Raw genomic sequence first — 24806 nt, 5'->3', positions numbered from 1 at the left:
GCTTGTTCAGTACAAAATGGATGTTACTATTTTCATGAATGGTTCATTGTTTAGAGTCGACAAGCCCGCTTTTTGAGTTTACATGAGATTTGTTTTCGAACCCACCTCTAATTCAACTAGCTACTACATTAGGAGGTACCTTGGAAACAAGCGAGGGTGAGCGCCGTGTTCCTGTTGGTTTCTATCTGCGCATTAATATCGGACCCGCAGTCGAGAAGGAGTCGCACCGCTGCCGTGTGACCGTTCATGGCGGCCAACATCAGCGGTGATATACCCAGTTTCGAGCCAGTGCGAGAATTGATTTCCGCCTGAGAAGTTAAGGTTTAGTTACGGAACTTTTGTCATTACATTACAGATAATAATGGTTTCCAGAGTTCTAGCGCATCACAATTACCTGGTGCGTGAGCAGTAGCCGGATGATGTTGACGTAGCCCCCGGAGGCGGCCAGCGACAGTGGCGTGTAGTCGGATACGTTGCGGTGCTCCTTGTTGGCGCCGTGGCTGAGGATGAGTTCGACTACTTCGTAGCGGCCGCCGCTGCACGCCAGCGACAAGGGAGTGTCCTTTGTGCGTTCCGACTGCGCCTCGATATCTGCGCCGTGGTTCAAAAGGATCTCGACGATCTTCTCGTGACCGGCCGTAGCCGCCAGGATAAGTGGAGTGAAACCCTACATTTGATACGTTGTTTAGTTGAATATCTAACTGAATTGAAACTGATAAGATCTATATTTTTTCCTATACTATATTAACTATACTTCATACCACGATACAAACTACATTTAAAAATTCATCCTAGTCGATCGTCCCGACCTCCACCCGATGGATAGGTCAATGAACAAAGTCTTTTTTTTTCCTACCTATGCTGATCCTTGAGATGCTATTTCAGCTTCACCCTAACCTGTGTAGGTGAGCTCACGGGGCTCAAGCCGGAGTGTTGCTAACACTGACCTTAGCAAGAGCAGTGCTTCGCAGAATCTAGCACCGGGTCGGAAACGCGACCCACTGAGAAGATCCGGCGAGAAACTCAGTGGGCTAACAAAGTCCAGTAGATACTGAGTTATTATATGTGGTCGCACCTTCTTGTCGCGATGCTCGATGTCCGCCCCGCGGGACAGCAGCAGTTCGACGAGGTCCTCGTGGCCGCCGGCGCACGCCAGCGTGAGTGCAGTGTCGTGGTTGGAGTCGGTCTCGCCGTCCACGTCCATGGCGCAGTAGGCGGCGGGTGCGGGCGCCGCGGGTGCCGCCGCCTCCCCCACCCGCGCCCGCGCGCCCCCGCTGGCGCCTCCGCCGCGACTCTGGATAACAATTTCATTATTATTATTTCAATATTGAGAAGAGACGAATTTAAAGATTACGCTTGACGTCAACTTGCGTCGATTTCATCATTTAAAATGTTTATAAACCTTGATAAAAAATAGTTTGTTCAATTGAAAGTATCTCTCAGGTGTAATTTGTTCTTCAAAATTATCAAAAGACAGTAGGGTCACGGTCGAAAGTTTAATGCATATAATATAACACCGCACGATTGTTATGCGTCACTACCTAGGTAACTACTTGTGGAATGGGATCCCCAGGTGCGGGACAGTTATGTAAATTATCCAGAGATCTAAGCTAACCTTTTTCTTGCTGGTGGGATTGGCGTGGTGGTGTTCGCGCTTGGCGTGTTGCTGGGGTGCTGTCTGCTGCGGATGTCGGTGCTGGGGTTCCGTTAGAGGAGGAGTGTACGACGACGATCTGTTCATTTCCAATATATGTTTATTTTATTTAATGTAGTAATACTTTTTCGACACCTTTATTGCTCGTAGTAAAACTCAAAATTGCGTAATTACATAACACAAAACTATATTAGATTATTTGGAAGGACATTTTGCCAGGAACCTTGTCTCGACTTTGACACAGTGGAATCTACGGGCTTCGCTAAGTGAACTAATGTTGCAACAACACTTTTACACGACAACTCTGGCAATTGTGGAAATATTTCAAATGGTACTACTCTATAAATAACAAGAGATTGCGCATCATTGCATACCTATAGTCGTCATAGGGAAGGGTGGGAGGTGGAAGGGCGAAGTGCTGTTGGAGGTCGGGGGGCGGCTGCACATCCTCCTCCGTCCCCCGGGGCAGCGTCGTCGGCTCCAATGCACCGGACGGGGGTGACCCGCCTACCCGGAACTGACAACCGTTGTTCTGCTGTTGCTGAAACAAATATGTCGCCATGCTTATCATTTATGTCATTGTTGATTTTACTGGTTAAAAACTAACTGTTTTTCCAAAACAATTGACACATCTAAAGTAGGCTTCAAGACTGGCAGCATCAGTCGATACGTCTGTAGCAATCATTGAACACTATATATATATAAAAATGAATTGCTGTTCGTTAGTCTCGCTAAAACTCGAATATGGCTGGATCGATTTGGCTAATTTTTGTCTTGAATTATTTGTGTCGGTCCAGAGAAGGTTTAAAAAGTAGATAAATATGAAAATGCTCGGAATTAAAAAAATAATAACAATTTTGTTTTTCCTTTGATGTGTCCCCCGTCGGACGGATTCCTTTTGTTTCTTTTAAGTTTATTTTATACAAAAGTTTAGGTCTTTTATTTATCGATTGAGGCACTACAGATCTGCCGGGCCAGCTAGTAAAAATATAATTTCAAGATTAAGATTGAATCGTTACCGGTACGTCGACGTGGTGGTGATGGTGGTGCCTGGTGGTGTAGTCGGTGGCGAGCGCCTGCTCGGCGGCGGCCAGCAGGCGGCGCGCGTGGCGCTCCTCGCCCTCCAACCATTCACCTTCCAGTTCGCCACATTTACCAGAGAGGATCTCCTGAGACTTCTGCTGCATCACCTACACAAAGGATCGTTATAATAATTATTACTTTAATTTATCACTTTATCGGCTTTAGCAAACATCATGTTAAATAATAGTAGCTTATTAGTTATGTATTTGTAATGTTAAATTAAGCGGTTTTTAACGCACTTTTTGTTATTTTATTTGTGTAGAAGAAGAGAAAAGCAATATATCGGTTAAGCGAGCGATACGTCTCACTCTAGTTTGAATAAAAATAAGAATGAGTGTTCATAGGCTTATATAATTGAGATATACAATTATTATTCCATTCAAGAGGCAAAATATATCAAGCAAATGGTTATCCAGCCCTAAATCCACAGAAGTTCTAATATCATGAATATTAAAAGCATTTAAATTTTTTAGAGGTAGTTTTTAGAGGTATGAGACGACCGATAGGGTATTATTTCTTTCTCTTTCTCGCAAAGCTTTCATTGTTATCATTACTTGATATAGCATGAATATGGTAGTTAGTTTTTTATATTGTATCAAAAAAGAATCTGGTAGTTTGGCTATTGTATTTTTTTTGTTTTTTTTTTATTGCCCTTGTAGGCAGACGAGCACACGGCCCACTTGATGGTGAGTGGTTACCGTCGCCCATGGACTTCAGCAATGCCAGGGGCAGAGCAAAGCCCGCTGCCTATTACATTTATCTTTTTTATTTATTGCTTAGATGGGTGGACGAGCTCACAGCCCCCCTGGTGTTAAGTGGTTACTGGAGCCCATAGACATCTACAACGTATATGCGCCACCCACCTTGAGATATAAGTTCTAAAGTCTCAAGTATAGTTACAACGGCTGCTCCACCCTTCAAACCGAAACGCATTACTGCTTCACGGCAGAAATAGGCAGGGCAGTGGTACCTACCCGCGCGGACTCACAAGAGGTCCTACCACCAGTAAAGAGCTTTCGTCTGTAGCAAGTATTTATAGTGGGTTGGTGTGGCACTCGCCTGCAACACCAGAGTGCGCAGCTCGTTGGGCGGCAGCGCCACGAGCGAGGGCACCTCCCGCTGCAGGTAGGCCAGCACGGCGCCCAGCTCGCGCGGCTCCGCGGCGCCGCCCGCGCCCGCCGCCGGCCCGCAGCACCCGGACGCGCACTCCTCGCCGCCCAACTGCACAACACGCACTCAAACATTACTCACTATTTTATTTTTTTTTAAACTTTAAATTTATGAAAAATGATAATATGGAGTGAAATGAAATGAAGATGATTAATTTGAGACATTAATCAACTGGGATGAAATATAAACTGAGTAAAATGGTGGTCATTTACTGAGATTTTTTTAGTGGACTTTTTGGAGGATCCCGAGAAGTTACGTCCAGTGGCTTTGTTTCATTTTCCCACATTTGTGCACTTTCACAGATATTAAGCAGTTAATAAAACACCATTACTACACATTTAAATCTGAAGAAACACTAAATAGACAAAACAAAACAAATCACACAACTTCACCTTCCCGCCAAAAAATCCATCACTCACTAATGTCGCGTCGATCGAATCAAATCAAACAACAATTATTCAACTTAAATGAATGTACATACTTGTTGATCGTCAAAAAGAACTACCGCCAATTTTAACAATTAGCCTCCGTCCTGAGAAGAACTGGCAAGAAACTCAGCGGGTTTTTTTTAAATATTAGATATTTTTATATTAATATAGATAATACCCATAAGTTAGTTAGAGACTAAGAACTCAAGCACTCAACAAAAATGTTTACGGGCGTCGGCCACTAGATGGCTTCGCTTCGATTAGTTTGTCATTGCTACTATAGATGGTAGTAACATTAACTATCCTATTATTTTTTTAAATTACGGAATTTGTAAATTAATAGAAACCACAAATTGAGAAAATTTTATCAATTGGTCTATAACAAATAAAGCCTTGTATGATTTTGTTTTACACATGAATGAAATACCTTAGCTTTAACAACATGTAATTTTAGGGGCATCCGCTACAAGATGTCGATAGTTTCCATACGAAAAAATATTTGTCTTCAAGTATCGCGTCAGATGGTGCTGTACTGAAACGTCAGTGCAGCCGTTCATCACAGCATACGTTACTACATCTCTCTTAATTCGTCTGTTGTCACAGTACCCTGTCTACTATATCGCCTCATACAACAACAACGACAACATATATTAAACCAAACCAGAGAATTTTAGAAATAGCCAAACTTATAATCTTCAATTTAATCAAGAAATACTGGTAATTTTAAAGTTTTTGAAAATTAAAAACAAATTAAGTTATAATTTCAGTGTGGGATTACAACCGACTATGTTTATTACAACGTCTAATACCCTTTTACATTAACACAATGCTTCTTTAAATTAGCTTTGAAGAGATCCTAAGCACCAGATAATATCTATATGGTGACTATGGCATTGTCAGTGTGCAGGAGCGAAAGCTACCTATGGGTATGTACACTTCCGAAATTATTATGTATCACAGACATGAGATATACAACAATGAATTATTCGGAGTTAACATAAAATCATCTTGATTACCTGTGGTCCGTAGCTCTCAGGCCTCTGCTGCAGTTCCTGTGCATATTGCTGCTGCTGTTGTTGTTGTTGTTGTTGGAGCTGTTGTTGTTGTAGCTTCTTTTGTTGTTGTTGTTGCAGCGCTTGCTCCTGCGCCGCTAGCTGCTGTTGGTACTGTTGTTGCTGCAACTCTTGAAGTTGCTGCTGGAAATTGTATGAGGCATTCATTTTTTTGTCTTTTACTTTTTTCTCAAAAGTATTATTTCGATTATGTCGAAGGCTAGAAGACCTTAACTCGTTAAGTAGTTTTACTTATCACAAATTATTTTGGTGAACTTTCAGACTAACTTTTGAGAAAACTAACTTTTATATTTTTAATTTACTATAAAAAGAAAGTAGTTCATTAGTAATGTGTTACTTTACATGAAACTTCAATTTTCCTTGTTATAAAATAATTACTATTACCGTATCTACACTAACGTTCCAACGTGAAGATTTAGTTCTACGTATTATTAATTTACTACTAAGTACTACAATAATGAAGATATAAAATTTACAGGTATCTGCGCTTGTTTAGTCAATTACAGCGGAAACATCATTTGCTAAACTTAAGTCTTCTCTCAAGCAATATTAACTACCAACGTGTTATATTTTATTTTTCGTTTAGGGAAAGACCATGGACGAAATATGGTTTGTAATTTTGAGCTTCTTTTTACTAAATATTTTATTTATGCTCATTAAAGGGACGCGGGCGGCCACTGTTGGGTCTGACTGCAGAAACAAACCCCTAAATACTGAACAGAAAGTTCTAAAATATTATCCAAGTCTACATGTAATATATCTTACCGCTATAATAGCGTAATCGTCAATATAGAATCCACGTTTCAAAGCGTCCATTAGCAGTAACTTGCAAGCTAACAACGAACAACATTTGCCAGACGATTTTGATACAATGCATCGTTGTATTGAATTCTAGAATATGTTTAATAGTGAAATGATAAATTGGTTCCGGTTTAAATTATCTCACTAACGGAAGCAGAGTGAGAGAGAAGTTTGTTTATTTGATTTTGTATTCTAATGATACATTTTTTTTCTCATAAACTTATACAATTATACTATTTAATATAATTTCATAGATGGTATTGTGACATGACTGTTAAATTTAACAAAAACATTAAACAGGTTGAATGCAGATACAAGAAACTGAATGTGACAGAAACGGAAACTGAATCTTGATTCGAGACACTATTATATATAATGATTATTTTTTATGGCTTAGATGGGTGGACGAGCTTACGACCCACCTGGTGTTAGGTGGTTACCGAAGCCCATAGACATCTACAACGTAAATGCCACCACCCACCTTGAGATAAGAGTTCTAAGGTCTCAGTATAGTTACAACGGCTGCCTCGCCCTTCAAGCCGATAAGCATTACTACTTCACGGCAGAAATAGGCAGGGTGGTGGTACCTACCCGCGCGGACTCACAAGAGGTTCTACCACCAGTGAAATAGTTAAAAGGACGCGTTACTCTTACCCTTACTCTTAGTTATATATTTATTCATAATATTTTCAAAATACCTGATTAAGGTTGGTTGGTATTGGTTGCACTGGGAACAATTGTTGCGGAGGAGGGTACGGCGGAGTGGCCGGCGAATGACTCGTTGTGACACCTAAAATTACAAGTCGTTTTATAATAAGCACTAGTAACTTGGAAATTAAAATCATTATCCCATATCCAAATCCCTATTGCATCCATCGTTATTATACAGTTTGAGGATTAAAGCTGTTTTTGGTACAAAGCTTATGTTATGGAGGTGTTAGTTTTTGCGATATTTTAAAAAGTTCTATTCTATCTGTTTGATATAAGTTAATAATATTATAAAGAAGAAAGATTTGTTTGTTTGTTTGCTTCGAATAGGCTCCGAAACTACTGGACCGATTTGAAAAATTCTTTTTCCATTAGAAGCCGACATTGTCCCTGATGAACATAGGCTACTTTTTTTTATTTTTTTTTTTTTATTTTTTTTATTTGGTTTCATGTGTGTTTTAATGTTTCCGAAGCGAAGCGAGGGCGGGTCGCTAGTTTGATATAAGTTAAAGAATCGAATTTAAAAAATTGTTAATGTATATTATGTATGTTATGTACGAATTTAGGGAAAACCACTTTAAATAGATACATTCAAGATTCCTAACGTATATGAATTGAAAGAAAATATATTTAATACATATTTGTAAATTATAGAAACTCAGTTCAATTCAATATTATAAAACTTCTGTGGGTAGCTTTAACAAAAAAATAATTTATTTATTGCCAAAAAGAAAATAAATATAATATCCAATGTAATTTAAAAACAGCAACTAATTTTTTGCTGAAAACAATCTGCAAGACTCACGAGTATATTATGATTTAGAACAACAACAACAAAAAAACGCATTTTTGTACTAGAATTGTTAATGGGCAGAAGCAAAGATTTCAATATAGGCTTTGAATGTTATATAGCAGGCACGAAATGCATTAAACAGTTACGAGTTTTGCGAGCGAATGTGTGAATATTAAATGCTACAATCGTCGGCAATTTGACAGTAGATCGGCGACATTTTTCCCATAGAAACTCAAACAAATATGTCCCAAGTGAATAGACCGCAGTATGGATATCGCGCTGCCCACACCAGGTCGTCTATCATCACAACAAAGGTAAACCTTTTAACACACACATGAGAAGTTTAGTAGAAGCTCATTAAGGCAAGCACAGGACGGGTTAATAGTGAAGCCGGGACGAACAGAATGCGGCGCTCGCACTTGCCTTGCGCGCAGAACTGCAGGTCGAGCGCGTGCAGCGCCGAGGTGGCCAACGTCGGGGGACCTTCGCACAACAACGGACAACTTTATACCGCGGCTCACGCTCTATTGGATTGGACGGACTCGCAAGCGGTGCTCATAATGACGGTTTATTTAGAAATATACCGTTAACAGGGCATAATTAAATGTAAAATTTTTTAGTTCTTTAATGTGTTGAGAAATTATGGTAAATTTTTTTCTGAATACTTAACGGCCGTCTGGTGTAGTGGTAAGTGACATGGTCACTACACAAGGGGGACGCGGGTTCGAATCCCGCCAGGGGAAGATATTTGTATGATAAATATAATAATGTCTTTTCCAGGGTTATGGATGTATATTAAATATTATATGTATATGTATTATAATAATCTTTCATTTATTTCCGTTATCTGGTACCGGTAACACAAGTTCTTTACGAACTTAGCACGGGACCAGTTAACCTGGCGTGATTGTTAGTAAAAAAATAAAATTAAAAAAATTAAAATAAAAGAAATTAAATTAAATATCATATTGTCGGTTGTGTTTTTTAGTTTGCAAGCCAAAACTAACCTGAGGGATCGTTTATTTCGAGCGAGAGCCCCCTCTCGGTGTCCGGCATCGATTCATTCCTCTGCTGCGCGACCAACGCCTCAGCCCTCTGTAACCACATCACACAATATAAACATCATTAGTATGAACTAATCTTTGAAATCTTATAACTTACTGAATTAGAACTATACCACATTACTCTCGTGAACTCAATAAGACAAGTGTTTGTGTAGTTTTTTTTTAGTTAAGACATATTTATTTCATTGTTACCCCATAACGTCTACACAAGTATGAAACTGTCTCTTGTTTTCACTAAGACACATAACATGCACAACGACATAGCTTCATAAATAGGTTAATTTTCAAATTATTACAACAATAAACAAATAAGTCACAAAATAAAATAAAAAAATTCTATTAAATGATAGAATCACTCTTTGCTGCAAAACAGATATTTAAGATACAAAAATCATACATTCAAATATGTATAAGGAGATATATAATTTACATTCACATATTTTTCGAAATTTCTACTAAAAGCCACAGTATTCACAGAAAAAACAATCTTTACTCATTTACTTTTAATTCAATAGGTGTGTGTTGGTGGCGAATGTATGGAAACTTCTAGATGCATTCGATTATTTGTATATGGCAGTGGGTTGTGTGCATTTTTTAATATTTTTAATTAGTAGATAGTTTTATTATGAGATTTCCGAATGTACACCAGTGAGATTATAGTCGAACGATATATCACTAGCGAGCTATATTTTAAAGACCAATGAATTAAACTGAAATAGGCAAAACTTTGATGAAAAACAGAAGTACAGTGAAATGATAAAAGTCAAATATCGCACATTCTCCACAGCTATATCGTTGGAACATTGAGATAGATGCACGTGGGTGTAGTACACCCGCCACCGTTAAACAACAACTACAGACAAAAGCAGGTGTGTTCATTATTTATAGAATGACACTCACATTGTTTTTATTTTTATTGTTGTATTTAATTTTATTTTTCTTGTTAGCATCCTTCCAGGTAAAGCCGGGGGGCAGTGATAGCTTAGCCATCGCGTGCTGGCATATCTACACCGTGGGAAGCAAGCACATTATGATAAATGACATTGTGGAAGCTATATTACGTTTCCGTATTACGATGTAATGGGCAAGCAAATGAACTTTGGAGTTTATTATTGTTTGTTATTGCTGTTATGGTACCCGCGAATGCTTTCAACCTGGACATCGGAAGCTTTTAAAAATACGAGTACAAGTTTACTGTGTGTGATCTTGTGATTTAGTGGTGTTGATACAGTCCCCCGATGGAATGGTACCTCGTTAGAAATATACAGAGAATGACGTCACAATTGGATATATTATTCGCATCCCACAATCATTGCTGTAATAACAGATAGATCAAGTAATATTTCTGGTACGTATTTTTTATTTTATGAAATTTGTATATCGCCATCTAGACATTCTAGATCACCAATTGATCCTGAATACTATTAAAATATATGACCATAAAATATTACTTTTCCTATTCTTATTAGGTAACTACAATCTAACAATAACAACATTATCGTAAGATCATGATTAATAAATAATATTCTTTGTTAAAGCGCAAGACTTTGTTAACCCATAACCAACACAAAGAAGCATCTAGAATATTTTTTAGTTCCAAAAAATATTTTGATACTGAAATGTCTATAACTTTAAAAAAAAATTTGAATGTGCCAATTTTACTTTAGATCTAATTTTTTTTTGTCTGTAGTACTGTTTCAAGCAAAGTTATAGTTATAATAGTTTTTTATAGTTATTCTATTACGGTTACTCTTAATATATACACATTTATAAACTGTGTGACATATGATTTTTATTTTTATTTTATGCAGAATGCTAAATTAGGTATTCTGCTTAGAGCGGCTCACTTGACGCGAATAGTATTCGAGTTAGGTTAGGGTACGGTAACGGTAGAAACGCAAGACTCACGTGTTCGTCGTGTATGTCCGGCGGCGGCGGCAGGTGGTGGTCGGGGTGCTGCGGCGCCGCCCGTTGTTTCCGCGCACACTTGTGCTTGGGGGGCTGGTGGGGGGTCGCGGCGGAGGGCGCGGGGCCGGGCGCAGCGGTGGGCGTGCTCAAGGTGGGGGGAACGCCCGTCGCGCCGCAGATTGCGCTCGCCACCGCCGCCGCCGTTGGGTACGGGCTCGGTTTCTTGCGACCGCCGCCCGAACTGCGTTCTGTTGGCGACGATTGTTTATTTATTTTGATTTCTTTGTGTCGATTGAGAAAAGGATCAATTAAAGTGTATTTTAAGTTTGAATTGATTATGAATTATCTTTGGGGTAGTGTTTCGGGATTTAAGTCATATTCTCTTTGTACTCTTGTGAGCTGAAAATTTACGAGAGCTTTTTAGTATTAACCCATTTTGAAATAGGGCAAAAAAGTCAATTATATAAAACAAGTCGATCTTAAACAGCGGGGGTATTAAATTCCCTAAAATCCAACCCGAGTGCAACGCCTCGTTCGTAAATGACATTTAATTTTTTAAATAGTGCATACCGTCGAGATAGGCCTTGGCAAAGTTGTGTGGCAGGTCGGGTGCGGGCGCGTGCGCGGGCAGGAGCGCGCGGGCGGAGGGCGCGCCGGGGGCGGGCGCGTGCGTGAGCCCCAGCGCCGCCGCCTGCGCCGCGCTCAGCCCCGCGCCGTCCTCCGCCGTCGTTGTGGTTGTCGTGCCTTAAAATAGACACGTAAAGATTTAATCCTATGTACTAGAATAGGTTTTATTGGTGGTCCGCCCATTTCTGCCTTGAAGCAGTAATGGATTTCGGTTAGAAGGGTGGGGCAGCCGTTGTAACTATACTGAGACCTTAGAACTTATATCTCAAGGTGGGTGGCTGCATTTACGTTGTAGATGTCTATGGGCTCCAGTAACCACTTAACACCAGGTGGGCTATGAGCTCGTCCATCCGTCTAAGTAATAAATAAAAAAAAGGTAAATATGCGCAATTCAACTAGCATCTTGTATCTCTTATAGGATCCAGTAACAATGCTAGTATTTTATGCGGCGTGTGGGTTCTAAAATTGTGCTTCTCTTACGATTCCAGAGAACACAACATGGAAGATAAAATAATAATTAAATTATTTTTTTCATGTAACCATTTATTTGCTATGAAAAGTTCTTACCTCTAGGAAGCATTACAGAATGTGGGAAGTCGAGGAGCAGTTGCACGACGGCCGTGTGTCCGCCCTTGGCTGCCTCGATGAGCATGGTGGAGTTGTCCTTGAGTTTACGGAAGGGATCGGCGTCGCAGGCCAACAAGAACTTCACCACGTCCACGTGTCCGCCCGCGCACGCCAGAGACAACGGCGTGTGGTCGCCGCTAGCCGTCATGCGGTTAACGTCCGCTCCCTGTCAAACGCGAGAAATGTAATTACATAACTACAGGCGTGAAATACAATTACAGTGCGAGTCTTCTTGTATGGCTATTAAGAAACTATTATATATAATTCTAATACACGTATCTAGAATATTTTAATATTATTTAAATTTTATCGGTATATCGCACCTTTAGAATTATAGTGATCTATTTCGAAATTTATGGATTGAGACTTTAATAAAAATGGACTAGAACGACCCTTTTCAGCGACTGCTAATCTAATGACCAAAAGTAGCTTATAAAGGGATAAACTTATCCATCGGTCTCTTTCACTCCATCCCTTTTACTATACGTCTTTTCGGGTTTTTTTGGCAAATTTTTTGGGTTGAATCTCTATAATTGTAAAGGTGCGATATAATATCTCTTGGGGACATTTTCTATGCTATTTTAACAGTAACTCATTTTGAACAAAAAGAGAACGAGCGCATTATCAACGTATTTAAATTGCATCAGGATAATTCTTCAAATTAATTCTAGTATTTAAAACTTTGATTGTAAGATATATTTTATCGTTTTCCACGTTACACAGCATAATGTCTGCAATTTGGTTGAATAGGTGAGTTTATAAGGGTGCGTTGTCGAACCTTCGCGACTAGGAACTGCACGGTGCAGAGGTGTCCGGCGCGACACGCCTTCATGAGGGGCGTGCGGCCGCCCTCGCTCTCGTGCTCCAGCGCGGCGCCGGCGCGCAGCAGCAGCTCCGCCACGTCCGTGTGCCCGTTCTCGCAGGCGTACGTCAGCGCCGTGTCGCCCGTCTGCGTCGTCGCGTGCACGTCCGCGCCCGCATTGATCAGATACCTGTCCTCGACAAATAAATAATATAATTAAATATGCATTTTCGAAAAGGGCACATCTCTGAAAATGTAAAATGTCCAGGAAATGAAAAAAACTGATTATTTTCTAAAGCAGTGTAAAATTTAAAATTAACTTTTGAGATATATTTTAGTGTTAATTAGCAATTGAAAATTACTGGAATTATTATTATAAAATGGGTGTAGGTAAGCCTCAAAACTACATGTATATGAAAAAACGTATTTGACAAAATATGCGACATGTGCCCTTTTCGAAATTGCATATTCAATTACGTCTTACGTTCAATCTTATTGACTAATCTTCAGGCGGGGAGTACCTGCCGATGACCGTATCAAGAAGTGACGTGCCGGTATAGACACGTACCGTACTAGTTCTAGATGCCCTTCCTGCGAAGCCTCCATGAGCGGAGTGGAAGCGCCGAGCTCAGCGTCAGCGCCCGCCTTGATGAGCGATTCCGCCACCTCGAGAAACCCTCCGCAGCAGGCGAGGGTCAGCGCAGTCTCCTGCGTTTCCTCGGTCTGTGCATTTATCTGTGCACCTTGACCCAGCAGCAGCGCAACCATCTCCTCGTGACCTAGGCGAGATTCAGCATGTTTAGTTCTAAATGGTTAGTGAATTTATAACACAAGTTTTATGACACTCATTTCATTATTACCATGTGCCGGTAATGTTGATGAAGATGGCTCCATGCTTATTTATACTAATAACCAACTCATGCTTACCGGTTTGAAGAATAGGACACGCGTTATTTCAAGGCAATTAAAATTCCGACTATTCTGATTGCGTGGCTCGTGAAATTCATTCGTAATTTCATTTAATGTCACGCTATTGTATCTATCTGACCAGAGCTTGGTATGTACTAATTTTATGTCAGCATGATGTAAATAAATATGACGAAACCCAAGTCTGTCTAAGTACGGCAGTACAGACTTTAGCTCATACAGAGCGAGTTACACCGAATAAGTAAGAAAAATAAAAAAGAGCGGTTGCGCAGTGTACCTTCCCTAGCGGCCTCCATGAGCGGCGTGTAGCCCTCGTCATTGACCTCCTCGATGTTGGCGCCGCGTTCCAGCAGCAACATCGCCAGGTCCACGTGGCCTCCACACGCCGCTAGTGTTAATGGCGACTCGAAACTATCCGTTGGCATGTTCACCTGGTTTATCAAACATTTTTTTTATTGCCCTTGTAGGCAGACGAGCATACGGCCCACCTGATGGTGAGTGGTTACTGTCGCCCATGGACTTCAGCAACGCCAGGGGCAGAGCCAAGCCGCTGCCTACAGCTTAATACTCTCCACAAGCCTCGTTTGAAGAAGGACATGTCACAGCGCTCGGGAAACACGGTGGAGGGGAGCTCATTCCATAGCCGGATGGGTTGTGGCAAAAAAGACCTCCTGAAACGCACTGTCGATGAACGCAGCGGTTCCAGATAATATGGATGAACTCTGTTCCGATGATAAAAAGGAGATGAGGGGATCATCTCAAACAATTCCTTAGATTTTATTTTATATATTTGATATACATCACAGAAACTCAGTGAGCAGCAGTTACCTGCGCCCCGGAGTCGAGCAGCAGCCTGGCGACCTCGACGTGTCCGTCCATGCTGGCCTCCATGAGCGCGGTGTGCATCTCGTCCGTCTTGTGCTCGCGGTCCGCGCCCGCCGCCAGCAGGAACCGCACCATGTCCAGGTGACCCTGAACAAAGAGCATCCCGATCTCAGTTATCCTACTCCACTAAGATAAATGCTTCGTGTGCGGAAATACAAGTACCAATTATTAAAAGTAAATCCTTCTTCTACTATCTATCTTCTATCTATATATATAAAAATGAATTGCTGTTCGTTAGTCTCGCTAAAACTCGAGAACGGCTGGACCGATTTGGCTAATTTTGGTCTTGAATTATTTGTGGAAGTCCAGAGAAGGTTTAAAAGATAGATAAATATGAAAATGCTCGGAATTAAATAAAAATAACAATTTTGTTTTCCCTTTGAGGTGTCCCCGTCGCCTTTTGTTTGTTTTAAGTTTATTTTATACAAAAGGTCTTTTATTTATCGATTGAGGCACTACGAAGTCTGCCGGGTCAGCTAGTAGTATTATAAAAATAAATAATTATTATATGTTATTTTGTGACCAATGAAGCCAATACTTGTGGCAATATAAGCACCAATGCCCATGGTCTAAAATGCAAGAAGCGTAGACAACCTGTTGCCTATTGCTACTTTTTTGACATTGAAATATAAACTACCATGGCATTTCTATGAGTAAGTGTCTGTTTAATAATAATTAATATTTCATAAAAAAATCATCTCTACAATTAAAAATTTACTCAATGGATGTCACGGTTAACATTCAAGATAAATTCATAAATAACTACTGTAATATTAGTTATGGTGGTTGACTAATTATTTCACAGCTGTATTTGCATTACCTACTGATAATAAAATGCAGGTATGGAAAATAATACATGATAAATTTTTCAATGGTTATGCTGTTTACATCATTGCAATTATGTGAGTGAATGAATGCAATGCAGACATATCTAAAATGTATTTTATGTCAATATAGATAGAGTACCTTATAGCAGGCGAGCGTTAACGCGGATTCCTTGAACTCGTTAGAATGAGTGTTGATCCCTGCTCCGTGCTCCAACAGGATCTTTGCAACGCCGACATGGCCCGCCGACGCGGCCTAGCAAACAAATAATACTCTTTGTACAAGTTTGATGGTAACCCTAATGTATTTTTGTACAAAAACGTTATGCGGTCAGTGAAACTGAAAGCCCTGACATATTTGCCTATTCGCTTCCAAGATTCGACAGTAAATTATTTAAAGTTGAACCTAGAGCTCTAATACATACGTAATTACCGTTTTTTTATTCAATTCATATTGGTTCACTTTTGCATGCTAAATTTGTCTGTTATTAAAGTTATAATTTTTTATTTGGGTTGTTTTATGTGTGTTATTGTAAAAATGCTTTTCATTTATAATGAATTTATAGTCTAGTTGAGTAGTCATAATTACTATACACTAGATTCTAGAGCAGCCTTTCCCAAAGTGGGCGATAACGCCCCCTTGTGGGCGCTGCAGGCCTAAAGGGGGCGGTAAGAGACCCAGAAAAAAATGGAAGCGTTGGGTAGAGGCTTGGGCGGCGATTTGTAATTTTATCTCGGACTCTTAGACACCGACTGGGCTCTCGCTATAGCGGTTTTTAAGTAGGTGACAAAATGGGGGCGTTACAAAATAATTTATCCCAAAGTGAGCAGTAGACAGAATAAGTTAGGGAATCCCTGTTCTAGAGCAATGTTGGCAAAGTTTTCCGTTCGCGTAATGTCTTGTCTATACGAATTAATTTATTTAATTTCAGTGAATTTATACAAAAACGTAGTTATTTCATTGAAAAAAAAGTACGTAACGATTGTTAGGATTGTACTAATTTTGTTTTCATCTGCTAAATAAATAAAGGAAGAAAACGCCTAAAGCCAATAATCTGAACATTAAGTAATGTGATACTATTCACGACACTATAGTTTCAATACTCAGCGGGGCGAATTGTTACTTAGTAAATATTTTTAACATTTTTCTTATGTTTTGGTCACTATCATGAAAGCATACAATAAATACCAGAGCATCATAAACTTTGCGTGACATGGCAATTAATAGCTTCCTTCTCAAAATACTTTACAAATTTTGTGTATTAGCTAACCAAAAATTAATTTAATAGATGTGTGTAATACAATAATCTAATTTGATTTTTACAACATAGCAAGGTTCTATAATTACATAGCTAAACTAGATTCTACAATGTTACTATGTATGTATAATTACTTATTACTACTATGTATAATGTCTTTTTGTAATAGTTAGTTTGGTTATCATCTCGTCTCCATATTAGGCCAAGATATTATATGACGGTGAAGTTTCAACAAATCCTATTTAGCTGAGGCAGAGGTTATTCCAATTCAACTCGACTTCAAGTGTCTACCTGAGCGACAGCTACACCACGTCACCGGTCTGTGTGTAGGCTTCAGTAGAGAGCCAGCAAGAGGCGGGTCATATGTTTCAGCGTTGCCTAGTGCTAAGACTCTGTTATCAACCCTCATATGAAAATAACTCAGCTAAGCCTTAAAACAATGTCAACTAATTTCAACAACTGGTGTTAAGCCCAGTTTCCTAACTTTTATTGTGGTTTATTATTAAGTCGCTGCCTACTTCTGAATTATTTGTGGACTTAAGATTGAATACCACGCGTTAAATGACCGTTAAGCGACATTTTTGCAACTTACAGTGTGTTTAGGGCAAGTTTTTTAACGTTTTCGATAGCGCAAAAGTCCACTCAATTTTGTATGGAGTTGGAACGCTTGCCTACGTTTGTCGCAAGAACGCTGTTACAACAGCATACAAATTTGGGTTAACTTTTACACTTTCGAGAACGTCAAAGAAACTCGCACTAAGCACACAGGAGAGCCATTTAAAGTTTAAAATTTGAAAAAAAAAGGATCATAACTAAAAAACCTCTTCAACTATTTGAACGGAGTAAACATAATTGAAGTTCAATTATGACGCCCATTTAATTACAAAGACAAACCTCGCATATTAATCGAAATGTCACATTAACGAAATAGACTTTAAGGCATCGTTCACACCAACCGATTTTCCGCCGCCGACTGTAAGTTTACACTGGGGTTGATAGTGAGAATATTCACAGTCGTCGACGGACAATCGGTTGGTGTGAACGATGCCTAAGGGCTTTATCATACTAGCGGATTGCGAGTGTTCTCAAAGCGGAGCGGGCGCGCAACGAACACGCCGCGCATGCGCAGCGGAACGACATCGCCGTGAATAGCGGCGTAAACGCCATTTTGTACTGTCTCGTATAAACGCCAACCAGTCTACCGTGTATATTCATGTCTCAAGTCAGTTTGTATCAGATACAACAACTCATAAAATGTAGGTATTGACATTCGCGGGTAGGAGCGAAATTGTTTTGGATTATTTTTATTAGTTTGCAAAAAAACATGGATAATACACCCTCCTTAATTCGTCGATGCTCTCGTTTTCGCCTCCCGCGTCTTTGTGTAATAAAACAAATAGCAGTGTTTCCTCGTTGGAATTGATTTTGTTACAGTGTATTTATTGTACGGTGTTAACTCGCAACAAACACGTGACGAAACCGTTGCGTATCCCGCCACGCGTCCGCTCCACCCCGCAGCCGTTCGCTAACCGCTAGTGTGACAAGGCCCTAACTCCTCTCGATATGAGCAGCTATCAAGAGCAGCGTTTCGCAGAATCTACCACCGGTTCAGAAACGCGACCCACTGAGAAGATCCGGCGTGTTGCCTCCATGCTAACTATGATAAGCTTAGGCCACTTTTGCGCTGACGGCCTCGTAGTGAAGTGTGTACGTACCTCCATGAGCGGCGTGTGCCCGTTCTCGTTGTGGTCCTCGACGTTGGCCCCGTTGTCGAGCAGCGCGCGCACGCAGTCCTCGTGTCCGCCCGCGCACGCGTACATGAGCGGCGTGTTCCCGGAGCCGGACACCGCGTTCACGTCCGCGCCGTGCGCCAGCAGCAGCCGCACGATGTCCACGTGGCCGGCGCTCGCCGCCTCCATCAGCGGCGTGCAGTCGCCCTGAGCACAACACCACCTCTAGTGTAACACGAAACTGACGCCTCCTCAATATACTCAACAAACGTTCACGATTGACTTCCATCGTGATAAGAGACATTCGACGCTTGAAAGGTAAACGTGACTTAGCGACAATGCGTGAACTTTACAGCAGATTAATTTAAAGTTGAAATTAATTTAAAATATACATGAGAAATAACTGAACAAAATTCTATTTTAAAAAATCTAGCTGCAGGATTGAAATGATTTTAACAGACCTAGAAATATATTTTTTTTGCGCATCGAATATGGTTATTGCCTATCATTTATGTACAAAGCAGTTATTGTCGCTTAGTCACGTTTGCCTTTCAAGCGTCGATATAGTTTTTTTTTAACCATATGACAAACTTCTTGTTATAGTAAGGTCATAGCGTCTCTTCTTCAGGGTACTAGTGCGAGTTTTTGTGTGTGAAACTTGTATGCAGTTTGAATTCGTCGTAGTCTAAAGGATAAGACGTCCGGTGCATTCGTATCGATGTATCAGTGTTGCGAATCCCGCAGGCGGGTAACAATTTTTCTAATGAAATACGTACTTAACAAATGTTTACGATTGACTTCCACGACGAAGGAATCACATTGTGTAATAAAATGAAACCCGCAAAATTTGCGTAATTACTGGTAGTAGGACCTCAAGTGAGTCCGCGCGTGTAAGTACCACCACCCTGGCTAGTTCTGTTGTGAAACAGTAATGCGTTTCGGCTTGAAGGGTGGGGCAGCCGTTGTAACTGTATTTGAGACCTGAGAACTTATATCTCAAGGGGGGTGGCGTATTTACGTTCTAGATGTCTATGGACTCCAGTAACCACTTAACACCATAAGCTCGTCCACCCATATAAGCAATAAAAAAAACATATAGCACCTTTTAGAATTATAAGAGACAAAAAGATGTGTTTTTTTTGGAAAACCTCAAATAAAGTTTTCAAACTGAAAAGACGCAGAGGAAGGGGACGGAATGAAAGAGACCGATGTATAAGTTTGTCCCTTTATAAGCTACTTTGGTCATTTGATTATTAAGTCTCGCTGAAAACGGTCGTTCCATTTTTTTAAAATTTCGAAATGGGTCGCTATAATTTTAAAGGTGCGAAATATATTGATAAAACTGCGATTGCAAAACAACTGAAACATTTAAAATGATTATAATGTAGTGGTGTCCTTGGTGACAGCATCTTAATATCTCTCTTGAACGTCCGATGAACAATGACGTCAAGAAACACAAAGTGCATTCTTTTGGTTATTTGTGTTTACCTTCTTTTTATTTAATACGTTATTGACTTATTAATTTCTGTACGGAATAATAATACTCTTAACGGTTTAGTTAACAGAACTTTTTTATTCCCTATTTGAAAGGTATACAAATATAAATTTCTAATAAGTCGAACTTTGTATTGTATCAATAAGTAAACTGATTAAATTGTACTCTTCTACCCACTTATGTAAAGTTCTCCCTCTCTAAGAACGGCTGGCTGGTAGATAACTCAATTGTTGAGTTACGCTCGCCATTTTATAACTTTTCGCAATTATTGTATTGTATTACTGGTGGTAGGACCTCTTGTGAGTCCGCACGGGTAGGTACCACCACCCCGCCTATTTCTGCCGTGAAGCAGTAATGCGTTTCGGTTTGAAGGGTGGGGTAGCCGTTGTAACTATACTGAGACCTTAGAACTTATATCTCAAGGTGGGTGGCGCATTTACATTGTAGATGTCTATGGGCTCCAGTAACCACTTAACACCAGGTGGGCTGTGAGCTCGTCCAACCATCTAAGCAATAAAAAAAAAAAAAAAAAAATTATTAACTATGTGTACAATAAATAATGATAAAGAACTTTTCGCCAATTGTTTTTTATTTTTGTATAAAATTATATTGCTACGACAATCTAACACAGTTTTGCAAAATACTTCCCATGGATAAGATAAATAAATAAATAACATAAAATAGATCATTTATAGTGAGTTCTGTGAGAATCTAATCAGTCTAGTCCAGCCTTTGCCAAAGTGGGCGATAAGACCCCCTGTGGGTGCTGCAAGCCTAAAGGGGGGCGGTAAGAGACTCAGAAAACAATGACGATGTCGTGTAAAGGCTTGGTAGGCGGTTTGTAATTTCATCTAGGAGGACTCTTAGACCCCGACTGAACTCTCGCTATAGTGGTTTTTAAGTAGGTTAAAAAAAGGGGGTGCTAAATAATAATTTATTCTCAAAGTGGGTAGTAGACAAAATAAGTTTGGGAGCCCCTGGTCTAGTTAGTGTACCTACTCCTCATTTAACCATTACCTTGATACCCCGGTCCTCGACGCTGGCGTGCATCGCCAAGAGGACCTGCGCGAGCTCGTAATATCCCGCTGAGCAGGCGAGGGAGAGTAAGGGCTCGCCTTCCTCGGTCGTCTCGTGGACAGACCGCCCTTCGGTGAGTAGCTTGCGGACGGTGCCCACGTCGCCGTCAGAGCACGCCTCGACAAGCGACGGCGCTCCGTCCGCGCCCACAGACGAGGGGACCGCAGGCGTCGAGCCCGTCGCAGTCACCCCGCACGGCTGACTGAAACTATGAGAAACAAACATGTCTATACGCAATCACGAGAACTAGTACAAAGCAAAAAAATTATCGAGGATCAGATAAGATCAAAGCTTCAATAATCACTGCCGGGGCGTACCTCTATCGGACGCGTCGGGGAATCAGTTACCTAATTCGACCGCTCGACGTGTCCGAGAAGTCGCGCGCTCGGATGTGGGCTCAATTCTCGAATTTACATCATGTGGTAAGTCAATGTATTCATAAAACGCAGAGATAGTTCTCTGATGGAACTCAAAACGGGTCACCTCACCTGACGTAGGCATTACGTGGAAAACCCATTTCATATTCATGTTACGGATAAAGAGCATCTCTTTATGTTAAATGATGCAGGGCAACGGCGTAGTTCGTTTTAATCGAACGAGCCGATTGTATTCTCATGAAAATATTATCGATTCTGAAGAGCGCTATTAATATACAAAAACAATGATAGCGGTAATGATAACGTGACGTAGCGGTAAACAAAATTTTAAAAGTAGTCTGAGAACTTATTATGGAACAAATTCAAAGGATGAAAATAGGACGTTCCAGAATGGTTCAGTGAAAACAAAACTATATCGCTGTACGAACTATTGTCCGCTGCATTCTAATTAGGCGACGCCGTCGGACTTTTGCGCAAAATCATTGTCACTAACCTGACGATAGTTTCTAACAAAGAATACCTGTTACGTATATATTTTTAAGTAATTAAATCTTTGTTTTCACATATTATTAAATTCTTTCTCGACATTAGATGCGTAAAGGTCGTGATTCCGTTTCAAATTGAAATAAAAGCGATATTTGCAAAAGGCGTATTCCACCTTGTGCTTATTATTATACTACGGGCTAACGGATCCTAAATTAACATATTATTGTACCCTGTTTAGTATGTATTAGTATTATTGTTGAATCGATAACTCACTTCTTTTCTTGGTGATGATGCCTGTGGTGGGGCGCGGGCTGATCGCTCCGCATTCTCGTTAGGGCGGCGGCCGCCTCGTCTAGTGCGCAAGAAACTGAAGAGGTGAGCCTACGAAGGACCTCCGGGTCGGCCAAGTGTTTGCCTTCGCCTGACAGTTTACCAATACCTGCATCGAAAGATAAAGAGATTGTATATTAGACACTCACTGGTGGTAGGACCTCTTGTGAGTCCGCACGGGAAGGTACCACCACCCCGCCTATTTCTGCCGTGAAGCAGTAATGCGTTTCGGTTTGAAGGGTAGGGTAGCCGTTGTAACTATACTGAGACCTTAGAACTTATATCTCAAGGTGGGTGGCGCATTTACGTTGTAGATGTCTATGGGCTCCAGTAACCACTTAACACCAGGTGGGCTGTGAACTCGTCCACCCATCTAAGAAATAAAAAAAAACTTAAAAGTACTTTTTTTCGTCGTTTATATATAAAGTGCCTTAGACAGTTCATTTGGTGTTAATAAATTAAATGCCGTTGAGACATGTGTTCTAAGTCTCAGTACTTTATATAAGACATTGTTTTCGAAACGGCAGGCCTCTGAGATCGAGCCCTTTAAAACTCCATATCGGTAAAGTAAATGATTAGATGATTCTGGAATGAAATATGTCTGGATAGTTCACTCCGGAAATAAGATTACCCATTGTAATTTTAGTGTTTATGTTTTGCATTTGTTTTGATTTTATATTTGATGGTTATACTAAAAATAACACAACGGTAAAAAAAAATTTTTTTTTGTCTGTATACAAATTACACAGTGCTCAAATTATGCAAGGGCTAGATCGTACATGTCAATCATATTAACATTCAACTGAAAATCATTACTAACACATCGAACGAGTCTGTCTACGCGAGAAGATGACCGTTACAACCTCCATAGTTTCTCGCAACCATTGACGCAAAGAAAGTCGAAATATGGTCAGACACTAATGACCCACTTATACGCCGAAGCATTCATCAAACTATTTTGAAAAACTCAAATAAAACTCAAAAAAAAAAACATTGTTTTCTTCATTGAACAACAAAATTGTTTCTCCGCTGGTTCTTTTTAGATGTCGAATAAATTTTTGTGTCGCATTTTTATTACGTTACCGGAAATCGTTGGTGCGTCGTTGTGTGTTAAAAATTTACATATTCACGACATAAAAGCGGTCGGTTCTTTTATTCGATGACGCTCTTCTGAGTTCACGTTACGATTGCATTCTAGTGACGGTTCTTAAGCGTTATCAAAACCAAGATTAAAGTTTACCAACTTACACGGAAATAATCATATTATGTTACGTGCATGACGAACATTCATTCATTCATATCGCATTTTTAACGTATGTACAATGAAAACAATGAAAGACAGTATTTTTTTCCTACCTAAGCCTTGAGAGGCTATATCAGCGTAACCTTAACTAGTAGGTGAGCTCGCGGGGCTCAAACCTGACGACGTTGCTAACACGAACCCTAGCAAGAACCGTGCTTCACAGAATCTACCACCGGATCGGAAACGCGACCCACTGAGAAGAACCGGCGAGAAACTCAGTGGACTGAGTCTGTGGGTTAATTTACTCGTCGAGCCCTTCGTCGCAAGCGACGGGTTCGACGAGAACGATGACCGGTGAAAGACAGTAAAGCACTTCGATCAACTGATTTTTTACTACCTAATATTGATATATTATATAAAACTGGTATTTTTTGTAAACAAGTGTCAAATGTTAAAATAATTCCCACAGTAATGAACCGGTTTTACGAGCTAATGTCATTATTATTGGATAAGCAATTATAACCATGTTTCCTTTGTAACAAAGAACATAATAACAATATTAACACGAAACCAATAAACTAACGGACGTGGATAATTTCTGTTTCAGGAAGAATGTCAAAATGTTATGTAAATTTGTTTTGATTCACATCGGGGTCTAAGATTCGGTAGTCAGGGCACTAAGCCTTGTCTTGAACGTCAATAGTAGGGTTATCGCTTGTGATTAATATGGTTGTTGCTTCCTTAATATGATTTTTATTACTCATTCGACTTGTACTCTAAATCATAGTTTCGATCGATCTTCTTCGGTTTCAATAGATCTAATTACATTTTTATTGATCATGCCTTAAAATAACAAAATGACTAAGCAATAACATTTAGTCTAAAACATAGTCTGCAAAACATAAATTTTATGATGTTGAATGCATGAATCCCTACCAGATAGCCCACTGAGTTTCTCGCCGGATCTTCTCAGTGGGTCGCGATTTCGATCCGGTGGTAGATTCTGCGAAGCACTGCTCTTGCTAGGGTCAGTGTTAGCAACACTCGGGTTTGAGCCCCGTGAGCTCACCTACACACGTTACGGTGAAGCTGAAATAGCCTCTCAAGGCTATCAGCATAGGTAGGAACAAAAGACCTACCAGAATGCCTTCTGGTTTAAAGGACGGCATTCACCCTCCGAATTCGTCTCCGTTCGCTGTTCACGACCTCTAGTCATCTCTATCCCCGGGCTTATCATTTAAAACAAATTTGGAAGGTCAACGACACAGGAAAGATCTTCTACCGTGCGCGTGAGATTACTCGATAGACTGAGGCGAAGGTCCGAAATATTACTGTTCGGAAATTGTATACATGTAAACTTATTTTGAAAATTTCGTTAGCGAGATTCAGACATCTGTCAAAAATCTTGTGTTCTAATAGAGGCGGCTCGATGCAC

At 40.2% G+C, this 24806-nt stretch overlaps 1 protein-coding gene across 16 annotated transcripts in view; it reads right to left on the bottom strand.

Annotated features, from left to right (window-relative positions):
- LOC114253062 (ankyrin repeat domain-containing protein 17) overlaps positions 1-24806 on the bottom strand; it is a 59627-nt gene that overhangs the window by 14659 nt on the left and 20162 nt on the right. For 11 of the 16 annotated variants that reach the window (XM_089728153.1, XM_089728154.1, XM_089728156.1 and 8 more), the window contains 23 exons: positions 22072-22237; positions 20876-21143; positions 18349-18570; positions 15517-15630; positions 14494-14637; positions 13943-14096; positions 13307-13517; positions 12715-12928; positions 11877-12102; positions 11253-11426; positions 10683-10930; positions 9675-9779; positions 8718-8805; positions 8134-8193; positions 6908-6999; positions 5352-5531; positions 3797-3958; positions 2674-2844; positions 2029-2195; positions 1616-1733; positions 1076-1294; positions 395-667; positions 140-308 (listed from right to left, as the gene is read on the bottom strand). In XM_089728153.1, coding sequence (XP_089584279.1) covers positions 140-308; positions 395-667; positions 1076-1294; positions 1616-1733; positions 2029-2195; positions 2674-2844; positions 3797-3958; positions 5352-5531; positions 6908-6999; positions 8134-8193; positions 8718-8805; positions 9675-9779; positions 10683-10930; positions 11253-11426; positions 11877-12102; positions 12715-12928; positions 13307-13517; positions 13943-14096; positions 14494-14637; positions 15517-15630; positions 18349-18570; positions 20876-21143; positions 22072-22237 — 3945 coding nt within the window. The remainder of the gene's footprint in view (positions 1-139; positions 309-394; positions 668-1075; positions 1295-1615; positions 1734-2028; positions 2196-2673; positions 2845-3796; positions 3959-5351; positions 5532-6907; positions 7000-8133; positions 8194-8717; positions 8806-9674; positions 9780-10682; positions 10931-11252; positions 11427-11876; positions 12103-12714; positions 12929-13306; positions 13518-13942; positions 14097-14493; positions 14638-15516; positions 15631-18348; positions 18571-20875; positions 21144-22071; positions 22238-24806) is intronic. The other 5 variants (XM_089728155.1, XM_089728163.1, XM_089728164.1 and 2 more) reach the window with 5 other exon arrangements.

Source organism: Bombyx mandarina, chromosome 06, assembly GCF_030267445.1.
Source record: "Bombyx mandarina strain Sakado chromosome 06, ASM3026744v2".
Classification (NCBI taxonomy): Eukaryota; Metazoa; Arthropoda; class Insecta; order Lepidoptera; family Bombycidae; genus Bombyx; species Bombyx mandarina.
The sequence above is the reverse complement of the archived record's forward strand: the minus strand, read 5'-3'. Positions and strand labels throughout refer to the sequence as shown.